The following is an 18,492-nucleotide window of genomic DNA, read 5'->3' on the forward strand; positions in this document are numbered from 1 at the left end:
TATAGTTTACTTTTTAAGGTAAACTGAAGACGGTACAGTGGCTTGCAAAAGTATTCATACTTTTACTAAACTTTTCCATAAACAGAAATGCATTTCTTTTGTTCTCCTCCACCAGTCTTACACACTGCTTTTGGATAACTTTATGCTTTATTTACTCCTGGTGCAAAAATTCAAGCAGTTCAGCTTAAATTGGTTTAATAGCTTGGGATCATCCGTCTTTCCTCTTGATTATATTCCAGAGGTTTTCAATTCGGTAAAATCGAAGAAAAAAGCTTTAAACTGGAGGATCATTCTTCGACGGACCCTCACTACTACTTAATACCCTCATCCATCTTTAATCTGCCTTTAATAGAGCTTCACGGAGTTCTGCTCTGCTGCGCGCAACATCTCTACATGCCTGCGCTTACGACACACACACACACACACACACACACAGTCTTAAACACTCTTCGTCTAGTCACGGATGAGGGCCGGAAGTGACAGTGCGGATCGATGAATGGTGCCATGAATAATTCTCACCTAAACAAGCATTTAGACAAGGCCATTTAGGAAACGTGCGCACACACACACACACACTGCCGGACTGGCAGTACAGGTTCAGGTTGAGAAGAGCACACACTCCCCGGTCACTGTCATTGAATTCATAACGGATGTTCCAGCCCAGGGGTCCGAACTTCTTCCTCTCCTAGACACAGAAAAAGACAGAAAAAGAGAGAAAGAACACCCGATTCTGTCAATCAGAAAAGAAATGAATGAATAAATGAAAGTTTAGGGTGTGTAAATTAGTAAAAGGCTTCTTTCTCAGGCATTTCTAGGCTAAGCCTGTGCTGAAGAGGGACTCTTCAGACTCTTCAGACTCTTTAATAAACTACAACACAATAGAAACAGAGACGCTTTGGGAAATTAGATTTTTTCTATAAAAGACTAAAGTTGTTTTCCCCGAAGTTTTTCGTTCCACCTTTACATTGTTCCACCTTAAATTCCACCTTAAAAACGCACCAGTACAAGCCATGTTTCAAACCATGCTGTAGTTTTAGAGAAGCTAAGCATACATTGGCGACAGATTTTACTTCCTCGCTCAATGTAATTTCCCCTAAATGTTCCGTTCCACCTTAAATTTTAATATGGAAGACTGAATTCAATCAGTCAGGTTTGTGAACAATAGAGTGTTTTAGAGTGCACTCGTGTCTATGTTACCTCCTGGCTCCCGCCCTTTGGTTAGGATGTTAGATCTGGTTAGGACTCAGATCTGCAGCACTACTGGAGCAGCGTTAGCATTCGCCACTAACTGTGTTAAGCGCTAGCTCTTTTGCCATTCAGGGGAGAGTATATCCCTGAATTATTATTTTTTTTTGTATTCTAACTCCAGTTATACGCCTTTTAAACATGCTCTACCTGTATCTTCAGGATCAGCTCACCAACCAATCAGCTCCCAGTAGCAGTAATGCAGTAAGTAAAGTAAAAAATACATTATTCTACTTTCTAAAATAAAAATAAAAAAATACTCCAAACAAGTAATTTATACATTTTTTTAGTTGAAGACCAATGTGACCAGCCAACTAAAATTACTCCAGAAGGGCATGAACAACTCATCCAGGAGGTCACAAACAAAATAACCCAGAACAACATTTAAAGAACTGCAGATCTCACTTAAAGCCTCAGTTAAGATCAGTGTTAACGATTAAATAATAAAAGAGAAAGAGACTGGGTGAAAATGGTCTCCATGGGAGAATTCCAAGATAAAAAACACTGCTGACCAAAAACAGAAGAACACAACCACCCATCTCTTTTTGGTCATTTACCAAAAAACATTTGGGAAAATGTTCTGTAGAGTGACGAGACAAAAGTGGAACTTTTTGGAAGGTGCGTGTCCTGTTATATCTTGCGTAAAACTAACACATCATTTCAGAAAAAGAACATCATACTGAGCGTAAAACATGGTGGTGGTAGTGTGATAGTCTGGGGCTTCTTTGCTGTTTTAGAACCTGGACAAATTGCTATAGTTGACGGAAACAGTTCCTGACCTCAAGCTCAGGTGTACTTGGGTTCTGCAGCAGGACAACGACCCGAAGCACACAAACAAGTCCACCTCTGATTGTCTCAAACAGAAACAAAATGAAGATTTTAAAAGTGGCCTAGTCCAAAGTCTGATTGAGATGCTCTGTATGATCTTTAACAGGAAGTTTGTGCTGGAAAGTCCTCCAATATGGCCGAATTAAAGCAATTCTGTAAAGAAGAGTGGAACAAAATTGGAGTGGAGCCCTGTACTTTATGCAATACATTCTATGCATGTGGAATAACCAATTCCATACATTGGTTAGGCTATATTTTAACCAATCATCAAGAAGCGTGTGTGCAATAGATAGACAGAATGTATGAGAGAGAGAGAGAGAGAGAGAGACAGATTGAAGCATGAACAAAAACATAAAAGGCTTCTTCCTCTGTGAAGTGCTATCATTCACCCTGCAGCGATGTGTGCGTTTGAGTGTGTGTCAGAAATATCAATACACAGTTCACACACACACACACACACACACGTCACATCCATGAGAGTGCTATCATGGCTAATGATGGTGGATAAATGCTCTCTCACCCTTTTTTCTCTCTCACACCATCAATCAGCGAGACGTGTGTTTTCATTTGGTGTCACAGTTAGAAAATCTCTGAAATATATCAAAGTCTGCACATCAGCTGGAGGGAAAAACTGGTATGGATGGTCAGGAACCACCAAGGAACCACCAAGAAACAGCCAAGAAACAGCCAAGGAACCACCAAGAAACCACCAAGAAACCACCAAGAAACAGCCAAGGAACCATCAAGGAACCACCAAGGAACAGCCAAGAAACAGCCAAGAAACCGCCTAGGAACCACCAAGAAACAGCCAAGAAACAGCCAAGGAACCACCAAGGAACAGGCCGTCCATGAACTGGAAGCTTGAGAAGGTTTCGAAGTTTACATTTTCCACACGGAGGAAGGGTTTACAGTTAGATAAGACAGAATTTAGCTATTTGAAGGAGTAAACACCAAAGACAATGCACCAACTGTTAAACATGGTGGTGGTAGTAGTAGTATCATGCTCTTTGGATGTAATAGAAATGAAAGGAAACTGGTTAGGAACCCCCAAAGCTGAGTGACTGTTGTTCAAAATCGACCTCTTCAATCTGGACTGAAGTTTAAGGAAAGGTAAAGGAAAAGTTTATGGTCAGATAATCCAGATTTTAGCCATTTAGGGGAATAGAAGTGAGGAATTTAAGACCAAAGCGACTGCTGTTCAAAATAGACATCGTCAATCTGTACTGAAGGTGTAACACGGAGGGAAGGGTATGGTCATATGAACCAGAATTTAGTCATTAGGGGGGAATAAAAGTGAGGGATTGAACACTAAAGACAATTCACCGACTGTTAAGCATGGGGGTGGTAGTAGTAGTATGATGCTCTTTGGCTGTGATAGACCCCCGGACCTGCACTTGGACCCCAAACCCCATTAGATCACCCCAACATTTCACTGGTGGTACTCGAAGGATCCCAAGGTAGTACACTAATTACATGACCTCAGAAAAAACATCTGCTTGCATTCAAATGTTACGAAATCAAATCTATAAAGTTTCCGTTTGTAGTTTTCCTCACATTACATTAGTTAGTGTTTAGTTTTTACCCGTTAGAACCTGTATGTTAGCTACACTTCAGTCCTTCCAACCAACAGTTTCTGCACTACAGTTAATAGCTTAATAAAGAAGCTCACTGATTGGCTCTTATGTTGTTTACTTTCCTCTGTTTAAACCCTGATTCTGAGAATCTCAGTAGGATAAAATACTACATTAACCAGAAACAATAACCAATCAGATAACTTACCTAAATCATACTAGCTTACAGACTGTAAAAGCGAGCAAGCTCCACACAACAGGTGAAGAACGGTTGGCTAAAGATATGATGATCTGAATGCGGTATGTGTGGATTTCTGTGTATAAATAACTATGTGTGTGGTAACTACACGGCAAAAAAGGCAAAGTGTTAAATTAATTCCCACAGAGTTGATTTGAACTCTTTTTCAGGGTTTATTATAGAGGTCCACACTCTTTGGAGTTAAATCAACACTTTTTTAAAATAGTTAAACATTTAACACCTTGCCAGAGTTCCTTTTTAACTCATATTTGTATTTCTTTAACTTCCTAAATTGTTACACTAACACTGAAAAGAGTTAGGACAGGTTAGCGTGTAATTTTCCATTGCATTTCTTAATGCATTTCCAACACTTTATCACAATTTACTGTACAAAGGATGGTAACTTGCTCTTATAGCCTACAATATATTGGTTAGCTAGGCAAACAACCCTTAAACAAAATACAACCCAACACCCAATGGAAGGTAGCCCTGGTGGGCAAGATTTCACATTGATGGTAAGTTAGGATCTGGGGACACACCCATTATGCAAATAACGTGTTTAACTGGGCGGAGTTTAATTAAATCTCTGTGAAGTTGGCCAGTGTTTATTGGGTTAAGTGGGATTAACACTGAAATATTCAACTCTGTCGAATAACTCCAACACTGAGCACCGTTTAAATCTGAAAGAGTTAAAATTACACTTTGAGAGTGAAAATAAAAAACTCTCAGCTCTTTAACTCTGAAATTTCAACTCTCCTGTTTTTGCTGTGTACATGTGTTTCTGTGAAATGGCTTGTAGGTGGTACTTGGAGGTTTTAGTTTGGTCATTGGTGGTACATTGTACAGAGTCTAAGAAAAAAACACACATCGTCGTTCTGGACAGGAATAAAATCACAGAGGACCCCCAATACAAGAGAAAATGACCCCAGAACCCCCTGAAAAAACGAATTCCATCCAGATAGGGCTTGATAGTAATTTTTACATTGGTTTAATGATCTGAAACATTTAAAAGTGACAAACATATACCTGCAAATAAACTTTTTAATGAAATAGTTTCGTACTTTTAAAAACTGCCTGCAATTCTAAACTTTCTCAACTTTTTTAAAAAATAGTGTGTATCTCTCTCTCTCTCTCTCTCTCACACACACACACACACATCTTGCTCAGTGAAAGTCTTGAAGATTTCCTCCGTGGAGAACATCCAGGAGACGGCCAGGTGGCAGTTCCTCAGGAAGATCCAGTTTTCGGTTTTCACCGCCTCCCCATATCATCTTTTCCGCTATCTCGGACCCTGTCCCTGTCCCAGAGAGATAGACTCCCCTCTGTACACACACACACACACACACCGGGGGAATGCAAACACACTCAGCCTGATACCCTGGAGAGACAGAAAGAGGCAGAAGCTTCAGAACTGTCTGAGAGGATGAGACTTTCTGATTAAAATTCATAATGTAAAAAAAAAACGTATTCCTCTATGTCTCCAGGAGAACAGCACCACTGAATCTCACTCAGAACTCCTGCACACTCAGCTGAACTTCACTTTTTTTAAAACTCCAAATGTCCAACTGTTGGCCCACCCCTATCCTTCTATCCCTCTATACTGGACACCAGAAGAGATAGGGTTTGGAAACGATGGAGGTGCACAGGTCGTGTACGGCATGGTGCAGCACATTTACCCACAGATGCTGTTGCAGCTGGGCCTGTAGATCCTGCGCTACACTCGTAGGGCGACAAGGTGGCTTAGCTTAGCTTAGCTTAGCACGTTAGCCTCATAGCGCTGGGGTCTTGGGTTCAAGTCATAAGTACCTAGGTGGAGAGTCCAAGTTCTCCTCCAGGGACTTTAAGGGTTTCCTTGACCAGTCCAAAAACATGGAGATTTAAACAGGTAAACTAGATACTAGATAAATTGGCCAGAAAAAACAGGCAGTCTTGCAGGTGGACAGTAGTTTCCGGTTGAGAGTATGCTGTGTGCGATTGGCTGCCTCGTCTCACTGGTGTGTGTGTGTGGATTAGTCCTCCTCCACCAGTCTTACACACTGCTTTTGGATAACTTTATGCTCTTTACACTCCTGGTGCAAATTAAGCAGTTCAGCTTGGTTTGATGGCTTGTGATCATCCATCTTCCTCTTGATTATTATACTCCAGAGGTTTTCAAATTTGGTAAAATCAAAGAAACTCATCATTTTTAAGTTGGTTGTGTGTAAAATGTGATTGCAAAAGAGGAAGACTACCTTTATAAAGGGTTTATAAATGGTTTACAATTTGTTTATTAATGGTTACTAATTAGGTTGTAAATGCCTTAAAATCATTAATAATCAGTTATAACGCATACGTAGAAAGAACAACAATACAGATGGCTGTGGGTTCACTATTTGGCAAACAACAGGCCATTGTTAATGATTTTTAAGGCATTTTCAACCAAATTAGTAACCATTAATAAACGAATTGTAAACCATTTATAAACCCTTTATAAAGGTAGTCTTATTTTAAAGTGGTACCGGCGCTATATACAACCAGAAATAATACTTTGCAAGTTATAATATAATTAATTATGTCACCACATCTTGGCATGTTCTTCTCCTCCACCAGTCTTACACACTGCTTTTGGATAACTTTTTTTTTTCAGAACTGTACATTCCATGATGTACGTTCCATGATTTCGGTACATTTCAGGGGTTGTCACTTCTGAAAATTTGATCTTCAATTTGACCATTTTTAGTCATATATTTATTAAATACAGGTGATAGACTATCAAAACATTTGATTCGTCAAGCTCAGGTATCAAAGCAGTTTTTTTTTAAAATTGATTATGCAATATATTTGGTAACTTCCAGTAACAGGGTTGCGAGTAACAGGGTTGCAAATCTAGTTAGCTAAGTTGCGGTTTACTCCAGGAACAGATGCTAACTGTAAAATTTAGCTATGTATACAAGATCAAGGACAAACATGGTTGTATATATGTATATAAAGTGCATTTTGACTCTACTCATTATTAGTCTTACAATATGAGTATATATGGGTTGCGTTCACTGAGTGGAACACACACAACTTGGACAAACATATTTGGAAAAAAAACACTTTAAAAAAATTGTTAGAGCACTTACTCTTGGTTTTGCCATGTGGGCAGAAAATGTCCTTGTGATGTCACTGCCAGGTAAAGTTCCTTATGGTAACAGGGTTGAGCGCATGTTGTGGGACACCAGTTAATAGCATAAAAACTGTAACATGCAAAACAATGGAGACCAAAGAAGTTGTTTTTTCTATGTAAAGGAGACGCATATCAACAATATACAAGAGGAAGTCATTTATTTACAGCTTATTATATTTAATTGTTACATTTTCCAAAGGAGTTGGTCACCCAATGTGTGGGACAAGAGAAAACGGCCATTTTTTTGAGGTGGTTCAAAGGTATTCGTATTTTTCCACCATATTTTACAGTTTGTCTTATAACAAGTACATTGTTCACAAAAAATAGTTATTTAGATATTTTGGATACGTACATTTGAATTTTAAGCATCTAAAATAAGTATTTTAAATTATATATAAAATAAGTATTCATGTATGACTGGTCCTGTATGGCCTTCATGTTTTATGTAGTAAAGACGTGAATGGAGGCAGGAGAGAATGGAAGGCTTTAGTAGTTCTCATACAGTCCATTAGGATGTCTGGAGTTTATGGGAGTGTGTGTGTGTGTGTGTTTGTGGTGGGGAAAGTGTGTATGTGTGTTCTTGACTGTCCAGGTATCCCCTCTCCTTGGCAAACCACTAGAAAGCCCCCATCGGGTCAGAGCTAGTGCTGAGGGCGACATTTTCGCATACAGGGTTGCCAGATTCACTGGAATATTCTCAACTGCTTTCCCATAATCACTATCACAAACTCGGTCAATATTATTATTATATTATAATCTGGCGCCCGTATGTATTGAAAAAAAGAACAGAAAATAGTCGTTCATTGGTACCATACGGTACCACTTTAAAATAAGACTACCTTTATAAAGGGTTTATAAATGGTTTACGATTGGTTTATATAAATGGTTTACGATTGGACGGCTGTGGGTTCACTATTTGCCAAACAACAGGTCATTGTTGCCCTTTCTATGTATGTGTTATAACTGATTATTAATGATTTTTAAGGCATTTGCAACCTAATTAGTAACCATTAATAAACTAATTGTAAACCCTTTATAAACCCTTTATAAAGGTAGTCTTATTTTAAAGTGGTACCAAAAATACAGTAAGAGATAATAAAACTGAATCAACTAATGCAAGCAATATATACAGCTCTGGTTTCTTTGATTTTACCAAATTAAAAACCTCTGGAATATAATCAAGAGGAAGATGAATGCACCAGGAGTGTAAAGAGCATAAAGTTATCCAAAAGCAGTGTGTAAGACTGGTGGAGGAGGAGAACATGATGCCAAGAGGCATGTTTAAAACTTTAAGTATAAAAACCAACCAAGGTTATTCCACCAATTATTGATTTCTGAACTTTTAAGACTTTTCATGAATGTGAACTTGTTTTCTTTGCATTATTTAAGGGTCTGAAAGCTCTGCATCTTTTTTTTTGTTGTTATTTCAACTATTTCTCATTTTCTGCAAATAAATGCTCTAAATGACAATATTCTTATTTGGAATTTGGGAGAAATGTTGTCTGTAGTTTATAGAATAAAACAACAGTGTTCATTTTACTCAAACATAAACCCATAAATAGCAAAATCGGAGAAACTGATACAGAAACTAAAGTGGTCTTCTATATATTTATATATCTGTATACATATACACCTAATAATGCATTGCAGTGTCCGTATTCTGCATGAATACACTCACACACAACTCCACTCACTATAAAATAGCTGCAGATTAATAATAAAAGACATTACAGGTCACACCCTGAATGCATGCAGCACTGAAGAAGGGTATGTACAGAAAGCTGGGATTGATTGCCACTTGCTTGTCTTACAGGGATTGGACAATAAAACTGAAACATTTAGTCATTTTAGTGTGGGAGGTTTCATGGCTAAATTGGAGCAGCCTGGTGGCCAATCTTCATTAATTGCACATTATTGCACCAATAAGAGCAGAGTGTGAAGGTTCAATTAGCAGGGTAAGAGCACAGTTCTACTGCTCAAAATATTGCAATGCACACAACATTATGGGTGACATACCAGAGTTCAAAAGAGGACAAATTGTTGGTGCACGTCTTGCTGGAGCATCTGTGACCAAGACAGCAAGTCTTTGTGATGCATCAAGAGCCACGGTTGGTATCCAGGGTAATGTCAGCATACCACCAAGAAGGACCAACCACATCCAACAGGATTAACTGTGGACGCTGTAAGAGGAAGCTGTCTGAAAGGGACGTTCGGGTGCTAACCTCAATTCACCTGTTTCCACCAGAACTGTCCGTCACCACAATAAATTATTGTGGTCTAAAACCAGGTGTTTCAGTTTCATCGTCCAACCCCTGTCTATGTTTCACAAGCCATCCGTAAACAGTAAAATAAATAGTCTTAGCTCTTACGGTGTTCACAACAGGGCTTAGAAATCAGTGTATTTCACACCGATTTCAGAAAAAGCTACAATATGATTGGTTAAAAATAGGATTTCGCTAACGGGGGGAAAATCACAGCAGCAGACGAGGGAGAGGAAGTGACAGATGGCTGGTTTCATTCCTTTCTCTCTGAAACAAAGCTTGAGGAGGGAGAGGGTCGGATGATGACTGTATCACTGTGAGCTTCAGTAAGTGAACCAGTGGGAACAAACTGTGACACACACACACAAGAGCAGACAGTACAAACCCTGGGGGGGATGGAGCTAAAATAGCAATCTGCTCCACGCTTTCATTTAGCAATTAACTCAATTACATCTCATTCACAACTCGGATGTTGAGTTTACAGAATTCGGGCTCTGAAGTCGAGGAAAAAAGCAAAGAAATTAAGGAAGACACACATTCAGATCATTAAGTATTCACGAGATTATAAGGCACATTCTGTTTAAGTTAAGTTAAGTAAAGCTAAGTTCAGTAAACAAAACCGTAATTCTTAATAAAATATTTTCTTTTCTTTTAGAGTCAAACGAGAGCTGGATGTTAATCTACCCAGATTTCTCTCCTGAAAACTGTGTATTTGGGTGAGTAAAGCACTAGCTATAGCATTAGTGGCTAACTGCTAGCGCTAGCCGCAGGTAGTGCTAGTAAAAGCTAAACTAAGGCACCCTGAGTATTACAGTAAGCCTGGGGGATATTAGCAGATAGATAACAGTTCGTCCCACATAGCTTGTTTTAATATGGTGAACATGCAGACTACAGGTCAATAATACTCACCTCTGAACAGTGAAAGAGTTAGCGCTTAGCAGGGTTTGCGGCTAATGCTAATGCTGCTTTTTTGTCATGTTGCATCACCTTCAGTTCATCTGGTTCAACTTCTAGGGTTGTTTTCCTCCACATAAATCACGTACGATGTGTGCGACAGACTCCGAAGACAACGGACGTTGCCAGATAAAAGTCTTTTAAGCTGTATTTCTTGAATTTGTGGGAACAAATGTTCTCTAACCATCGATAATCACAATTGAGGAACTCAGCTCAGGCTGTATTTATGTATTTGACTATTTTATATTAGCTAGTGCTTATCTTTTGAATACCAGTTGCGAAATTGGTGTTGTGTCATTTGTTACATCAGGATTTTTATCTTAAAATGTTTAGTCATGTTCCCATTGTAAGAAACCCATTGCTGCTAACCCTGGCTAGCACTGCTGGAGCAGCATCAGCATTAGCATTACCCACTAACCGCGCTAAGCTGAGTTAGCTCTTTCAGACCGTTCAGAGGTGGGTATTATCGGACTGTAGTCTGTGTGTTTACCGTGTTAAAACAAGCTACGTGCGACGAACGGCTAGCAAATATCGCCCTGGCTTGCCGGCTAACTGCGGATAGCCTTAGTGGAAATCTGCAAATCTAATCTGTAACTGTAAATAAACGGAAGCGCTTTACTCACTCAAATAAACAGTTTTCAGAAGAAAATTACAGTTTTGTTTACTAAATTTAGCTTAGCTTAGCTTTAGAGGTCTCACCACCCAGCAGTAAAACCTGCTGAATAAGAAGGACAACATGGCAACACCCCTGTCCCTTACTAGTGTTGCATAATGCGTAAATAAGGAAATTTTCTTGAATTTTTGTATAAAACTGTATCTACAGGGTCTAATGATGATCTGATCAGCTCAATGCCTCTACTGTACATTATCTGTTTGAAATCCTTGAGGTAAAACTGGTACATGGGGTCAATCCCGGACAGGTTTCCAATGACAAAGTACATGATGGAGCCACGAGTAGCCACGGGCCGATACTCCTTCCTGGCTGTGTTTATCATCAGCTGCGTAGCCTCCGCCTCCTCCAGACGAGATTTAATAGCCTCTGACGCTACCTGCCCCACACACACACACACACACCGGCGTGGCTATTTCAGTAATGTGTTACTCTTAATTCTGTCATGCTGAAAAGCTCATTAAGCTGCTAGTTTGTCAATAACAAAGATGGATGGGTTCGCAAGCAAAGCAAATGAATAGATATGAATAGCCCTGAAATGATGCACAAAAAAAAACATGGGCAACAAATACAAACTCTGCTATAAGGATCTAGAGACAAGGATTACACAGAATATTTGGCAACTTAAACTAGTCAGCGGAAAATAGCAAAAAAAAATGTATCAAATAATTTATAAAAAGCAGCATTTCCACTTACATTAGGCATTGTTTAAGCAGCAGCAGCAGGTACATGTATGTTTGTAATAGCTCTACTGAGATAAATTCATTTCTAAAATGGCACTGATGAGGTAAATGTATGCTCACAATAGCCCTACTGATGTAAATAATGATTAGAAAAGCATGTCTGATGTACATGTATGTTTATAATAGCTCTACTGAGTAAATGTATAGCTAAAACAGCACTCTTGAGGGTAAATTTACATTTATAATAGCACTGCTGACGTAAATGTTTAACTAAAACAGCACTCCTGAGGTAAATTTACATTTAGAATAGCACTGCTGAGGTAAATGTACCAATAGAATGTCACTGTTGAGGTGAAATAGTACTCCTCAGGTAAATTTACATTTATAATAGCACTGCTGAGGTAAATGCATAACTAAAACAGCACTCCTGAGGTAAATGTACATTTAGAAGAGCACTGCTGAGGTAAATGTATAACTAAAACAGCACTCCTGAGGTAAATTTACATTTAGAATAGCAGTGCTGACGAAAATGTTTAACTAAAAGAGCACTCCTGAGGTAAATTTACATTTGGAATAGCAGTGCTGACGAAAATGTTTAATTAAAAGAGCACTCCTGAGGTAAAAATACATGTAGAATAGCGCTGCTGAGGTAAATGTATAACTGAAATAACACTCCTCAGGTAAATTTACATTTAGAAAGAGCACTGCTGACGTAAATGTTTAACTAAAACAGCACTCCTGAGGTAAATTCACATTCATAATAGCAGTGCTGAGGTAAATGTATAACTAAAACAGCACTCCTGAGGTAAAAGTACATTTAGAATAGCACTGCTGAGGTAAATGTTTAACTAAAACAGCAGTCCTGAGGTAAATCTACATTTAGAATAGCAATGCTGACATAGATGTTTAACTAAAACAGCACTCTAATAAAACAGAGAAAGTTTTATTAGATAGAGGACAGAGCTCTCGTTCATCACTAAAGCTGTCCATCCATCCATCCATCCATCTGGCCACCTCTCCACCCACTGCGCTCCCTCCTTCATCCCGCATCACTCCGTCAGAGCAGTGGGTGGGTGACACAAAGTGAGATGCAATCTCAGTTCCAGCCTTCAAACACACACACACACACATACACACAGCAGGGCGTTGTGCCAAGATGACACCACTCTCACACTCCACTCCATAACACACACACACACACACACACTGCTGTAGGGCTCTGCATATGTGTGTGTGATTCATCTGTGTAAATTGTTTTGTGGTTTTTATGGACACGCTTGAGAAAAATCTGCAGGAGACAGCTGGACACAGAGAGAAAACAACAGAGAAACACTAAACACGAAAGTGAAAGTGTCTTTGCTATTGTAACGACGGGAAAAGTACAACTTGCCTGGCTCGAAATGCAAAATTGCAAAATGCATGCACTAGTTCAATCAATTCACTTGCCATTCTCTTTAAGAGCCAGGTGAGCTCTCACTTTGGCAGATTGCTAATTCAGGGGCGCAGCTACCTGGATAGAGGAAACTGACCTGCTTTTTCAGGCTTATTCATTCTGATTTTTTGTTTTAGAAAGTTAACAAGAGGGGGTGTACATGCATCGGCCACATCTCTATGTTAACAATTCACTGCCAAGATAGCAATGAACATCTTTACACTCAGTGGCGCATCTGTGCTTTCCTTTGCCAAGATAGCAATACGGAAGAAATGTACCTGAACACACCTCATTTCGAGACCACTATGCCCATCGGCCTAGGTCTATTCACAACCACCGTTGCAATTTAAACGAAAAATCAAAATAAGACTGTTGGCAGGGTGTAAGATAGCAATGAACAATGTGACTTGCCTTGTGCAGGGTGTCAAAATGTCAAAAAAAAAAGTAAAAATATTCAAAAACTGTCCAATAATGAAGATTAATAGCATACCATATTTTTCAAGTTATGGGTTCAATACCCAGTTCTAGGTTGCCACTGTTGGTCATAGCTGTTACAGAGTTGTGTCAGAATTTTAACAAGAGTGGTAGGTTTGGCACCTACCTCCAGGTTCACTTAACTGCCACTGTTAGACAAAGTGGTAACAAAGTTATGGGTTCAATACCCAGGTCTAGGTCCACTAAGTTGCCACTGTTGGTCATAGCTGTTGTAGTTAGTGTTGTGTCACAGGTTTGTCATGGAGTTGAGGAGTTAACATTTAGTGAAGTGCTGTAGTCCAATGCAACTAAACTGTAACTGCTGGACAGAGTGGTAAGAGTTGTGAGTTCAATGCCCAAGTCCAATGCAACTAAACTGTAACTGTTGGACCGAGTGTTAGGAGTTGAGTCCTATGCCCAAGTCCAGTCAAACTAAACTGTAACTATTGAACCTAGTTGTGTTTGACTGTTGTGTTCAACATCCAATCTGCTAAGCTTCTCCTGCCACCATAGGGTTGTGGGTTCTTTACCTGGGTTGGCCGAGATGACACTGTTGGACAAAGTTTTAACAGAGTTGCAGGACCAATACCGGGAAGTGTTAAGCTCCCACTCCCACCACATGGTTGTAGGATTGTTACCAACACTCTGCACCATAGTACAGCTTCCCCTTGAATCTGATGACAGCATTCTAAGCTATTACAAGCAAAGGGTAAAGTAAAATTAAATAAAACAAGGGTCGAGGAAGCTTTCAGTGAAATTGGCCATGGAATTATTCATAAGGTTTTTGTGTTTTGTGCTACACAATATTAGGCATCTGTTTTTTTTGGCAGGTGCTCCAAACTCATTAAAAACGCAACAGCCTGGGTCATGGGACCAAGTGTTGTTAACCTTAAAACCGGTGCCAACCTGCAGGGCACGGAGGTTTAGATGCCCTTTCATAGAAACGAGGCTTACACAGATATGCTAATACCAAACAATTAGTGATTAAATGAAAGCAAAAAGGTTACATTTGCATGTGCTTAAAAGCTGCAAATCATGTTTTTTTTTTAATCCTATAAACACGCGTTTGCTAATTCATTAAACAATGCTGTATTATTCTCCCAAGATTAAGAGAAAAAAAGCTGCCTGGGACCAAATACTGTAGATACAAGTCTCTCTTAGGGTTTAGACAATGATTGTCATTTGCAACATCTGCATAATTTTGCATACCGTATTTTTTGAAATATGAGGCGTACTTAAAATCTTCTCATTTTCCCAAAAAATGTCAGTGCGCCTCATAATCTGGGGCACCATATGTATGAATTTTACCAGTCAGGTTGTAAGTACCAGTAAAGGCACTCTGCTGAAGTATTATCTGGAGTATTATCAGCCTGTAACCTGCTACTAAACCTGGCAAGCACTGCTGGAGCAGTATTAGCATTAGCTGCTAACGGTGCTAACTGCTAGCTCTTTTTTTCCATTCAATGCTGGAGCATCATTAGGATTACCCACTAAGCGCTAGCTCTTTTGCTCTTCAGAGGCGAGTATATCGGACTGTAGTCTGCTGCTGATATCCTGGCTAGCACTGCTGGTGCAGTATTATCATTAGCCACTAACCATGCTAAGTGCTAGCTCCTTTGCTCTTCAGATGCGAGTATATCGGACTGTAGTCTGCTGCTAGTATCCTGGTTAGCACTGCTGGAGCAGTATTAGCATTAGCCGCTAAACGCGCTAAGCACAAGCACTTTTGCCATTTAAAGGTAGGTATTATCGGCCTGTAGCATACTGTAACTCTTTAGATAAAAAGTAGGACTATTTTTTTTAGCATATCAGCCTATAAACATTTTCAATTCTAATAATTTACAAAAAAAAGGAATATCTTTCACGACTAGTCGTGCAATTTATTTGCTGTATAACACTTATAGTGTTCCTGATCTTAGCCTGGGTTGCCATACGTTAGCAGTAATCCCTGCCTTATTGCATATAGTAGCTACAGAAAGCAGCACTAGTTTCCACTAAAACAAAAAATCCTGAAGGGAAATCGTCTCTCAATGTGAGAAGAAAGCTGTTTGATCTTTGCCGTCACTCTCGCCTATTTGAAGCGAAAGCCCCATTTGAGCTTCTCTTTATCTCTAGTTGGAACATGTATCTAAAAAGAAAAGCCAAAAAAGCTCTAGCCAAGATAAAGCAAATGCCATTATGCCCTGTTATCTGTTCTTCAGCATCGCACCATCCCTTTGCTCCTAATTTGCATAAAATGAATGATGTCAGGCCATGCTTTTGAGCTAAAGGTGAAATGGCGAAAGAGCTGGCACTTAGCGTGGTTAACAGAAAATGCTAATGCTGCTCAAGCAGTGCTGGCCAGGGTTAGCAGAAGGCTGCAGTCCGATATACTCACCACTGAACGACGAAAGAGCTAGCGTGATTAGCATGTAATGCTAATGCCGCTCCAGCAGTGCTATCTGGGTTAGCAGCAGGCTACAGTCCGATAATGCTCATCTGTGAACAGGGAAAGAGCTAGAGCTTAGGAGAGTTGGATGCCTCCTAAAATATAATGGACAAATTTCAGTTTAGAAAGGATAATTCAGAATACACACCTCTGGTAGGTAGTGGAGGCTGGCCATCTTGGTGGTCATGTAGAAGGTGAGTCTTAAGCCCTATCCCGACAGAAGCCCTATTAGTTTCTCAGGGGGTCCTGGGGTTATTTTCTCTTTTTATGGAGGGTCCTCCGTGATTTTCTTCCTGTCCGGAACGACCATGTATGTGTTTTTCTCAGACTCTGTCCTCTGAGAAAATTACAGGCTGAATTATCTACTGTTTTTCTCTGAACTCCATGGTCCTCCAGTAATTTTAGTCCCGTCCGGATCCACATCTCTGAGTTTCATCAGCTCTCGTTTAATAAAATAGCTATTTGTCCACTGCTATGCACCGTTATTACACTTTGGACGCGCATTTCCATGGAGATCCATGTAAAACACAACACGAGTGGAAATGGAGGAGCTACTGAACGCGATGTCACATGACCGAGAAAGCCTGATAAAAAAAAATCAGTGGTCCTCCTGTTTTTTCAATTGCAGATAGGGCTTTAGGAAATCCAGAGAACATATATTGCAATAAAAATATATCAATATTAGACCGAACATAACGAGAAAGTTACAATATATCACAATGCTGATATTTTGTCCCTCCCCTAATAGTGTATTTCTGACTGTTAACTTCGATGTCTGCCAGTAAAAGTTGCTCTGAACAAAATCATGAGCCAAATAAAATGCATAGTGGGTATCATAATTAGCGTGTCATCTTTAATTACAATTCTATTTGATCAAACCGAATTATTAATGTGGTGTGGTGAAATGAAATATCTTTCATTTTCTCTGTGTTTAATGTGCGTCCATCACTCTGCTCTACTAAAATAACTGGAATAATTACAACAAAAAAAAGAACTTCCTCTGCAACCAGCAAAACAACCAATCTAATCCGTCACTCAGACGAGTCAAATCCAATCAATGACACTATTCCCTAATTAGTCTACATATTGCTTTCAGTCCAAACCAATCACGTCAAGTCAAGTGAAAGCGGCGTCAGCCAGTGACGGCTCTAAATTCAGACTTATTAGAATAGAGCAACTGCATATCCACCTAATTCAACAAGAAATTACATTATGCACCAAACCGCCGTGATATTAAATCAAACACAGTCGCAGTGAAAAAGTATTTGGCTCCCCGTTTTTGCTTTTACATCATACTTACGTTTTTCAGATTAAAAAACGTATTTTAATATCAGACAAAGATAACCTGAGTAAATATAAAAAGCACTTTTTTTTTAAATGATGTTTTTAACTGTCCTATATTTACAGAATTGTTTTAATTCAGACAAATTGGAGGACTTTCCAGCACTAACATCCTGTTTAAGATCATCAACGCTGTTTTAGTCTGCTGAAGCAGTGGACAAGAAGAAACGATAGGATTTCGTCTCTTGATCATGAATATTTATACATGCAAACATACTGCCTCTGATTGGCTAACAGCACTCCGACACCAGGAGGTTTTACACTAATAACAGTCTTTGCAATGTCATATGTCACTTTACAATATGTGTAATAGCCCGCTAAGCACAGTTCAGCCATTGACCTAGTCTTAAAGTCTCTGTAAAGCACAAAATCCCCCGGAGATCCTATTTAAACCTTTACTTATTTACGCACAGAGGTGGGTAAAGTAAAAAATCCTACCCGAGCTGCCCAGGCAGTTGGACCAAACCCTGGGGTGGATTTTTACTTTTAACTAGTGTAAACAAAACTATGCTTAACATTGGACACAAGAAAATGTTATTGGATACAGCAGGGTAGCTGCTTTATGACTGGTCATAGTGGTTCCAACAAGTGATCAGTAAAGAGCTCAAACTCCTCAGTGTGCGGAGGAAGCCTGAATCCGTCAGCTTGATGACCTTCAGACCGTTCTTTGTCTCCTTGGAATGAATCCAACTATTGGCCTGGTGCATGAGAGATAGGAGAACAGGAGATGATTAAAAAGCCCCTCATGAAAGTAAAATCTTATACAAATAGTACTGAGATATGCACAGTTTCATCAGAAATGCTTTGGTTTTACTCTTTAACTCTTCCTGTGATATATTCCTTTGGTTTTTGTATACAGGCAAATCAATATCAAATTTCCATTCAAATGAATTAAAAGAATGGATAACACAGATTGAGCGAGTATGTAGTGTATGTCCAAAAAAAAAGACTAATAAGATTATTAATCTTACAGCAGTCAATGGCTACATGGAAAGAGCACTAGATTATTGTTGGTAGGTGCCAGTAACAGGAGTGGGTGCCAGTAACAGAAATAAGTGCCAGTAACAGGGGTGAGTTCTAGTAACAGGAGTGATTGCCAGTAACAGGAATACGTGTAAGTAACAAGACTGAGTGCCAGTAACAAGAGTGAGTTCCAGTAACAGGAGTAGGTGCCAGAAACAGGACTGAGTGCCAGTGACAGGAATGAGTGCCAGTAACA

The 18,492-nt window shown here is 39.4% G+C and overlaps 1 protein-coding gene across 1 annotated transcript in view; it reads right to left on the minus strand.

Moving 5' to 3' along the window:
- dnah6 (dynein, axonemal, heavy chain 6) overlaps window positions 1-18,492 on the minus strand; it is a 103,612-nt gene that overhangs the window by 8,426 nt on the left and 76,694 nt on the right. Inside the window, 8 exon segments of the mRNA XM_049472675.1 lie at window positions 575-685; window positions 5,039-5,202; window positions 7,616-7,681; window positions 7,684-7,731; window positions 7,734-7,787; window positions 11,105-11,294; window positions 14,035-14,054; window positions 17,884-17,971. Coding sequence (XP_049328632.1) covers window positions 575-685; window positions 5,039-5,202; window positions 7,616-7,681; window positions 7,684-7,731; window positions 7,734-7,787; window positions 11,105-11,294; window positions 14,035-14,054; window positions 17,884-17,971 — 741 coding nt within the window.

The sequence above is a fragment of the Astyanax mexicanus genome, chromosome 25 (assembly GCF_023375975.1).
Source record: "Astyanax mexicanus isolate ESR-SI-001 chromosome 25, AstMex3_surface, whole genome shotgun sequence".
NCBI classification, from domain to species: Eukaryota; Metazoa; Chordata; class Actinopteri; order Characiformes; family Acestrorhamphidae; genus Astyanax; species Astyanax mexicanus.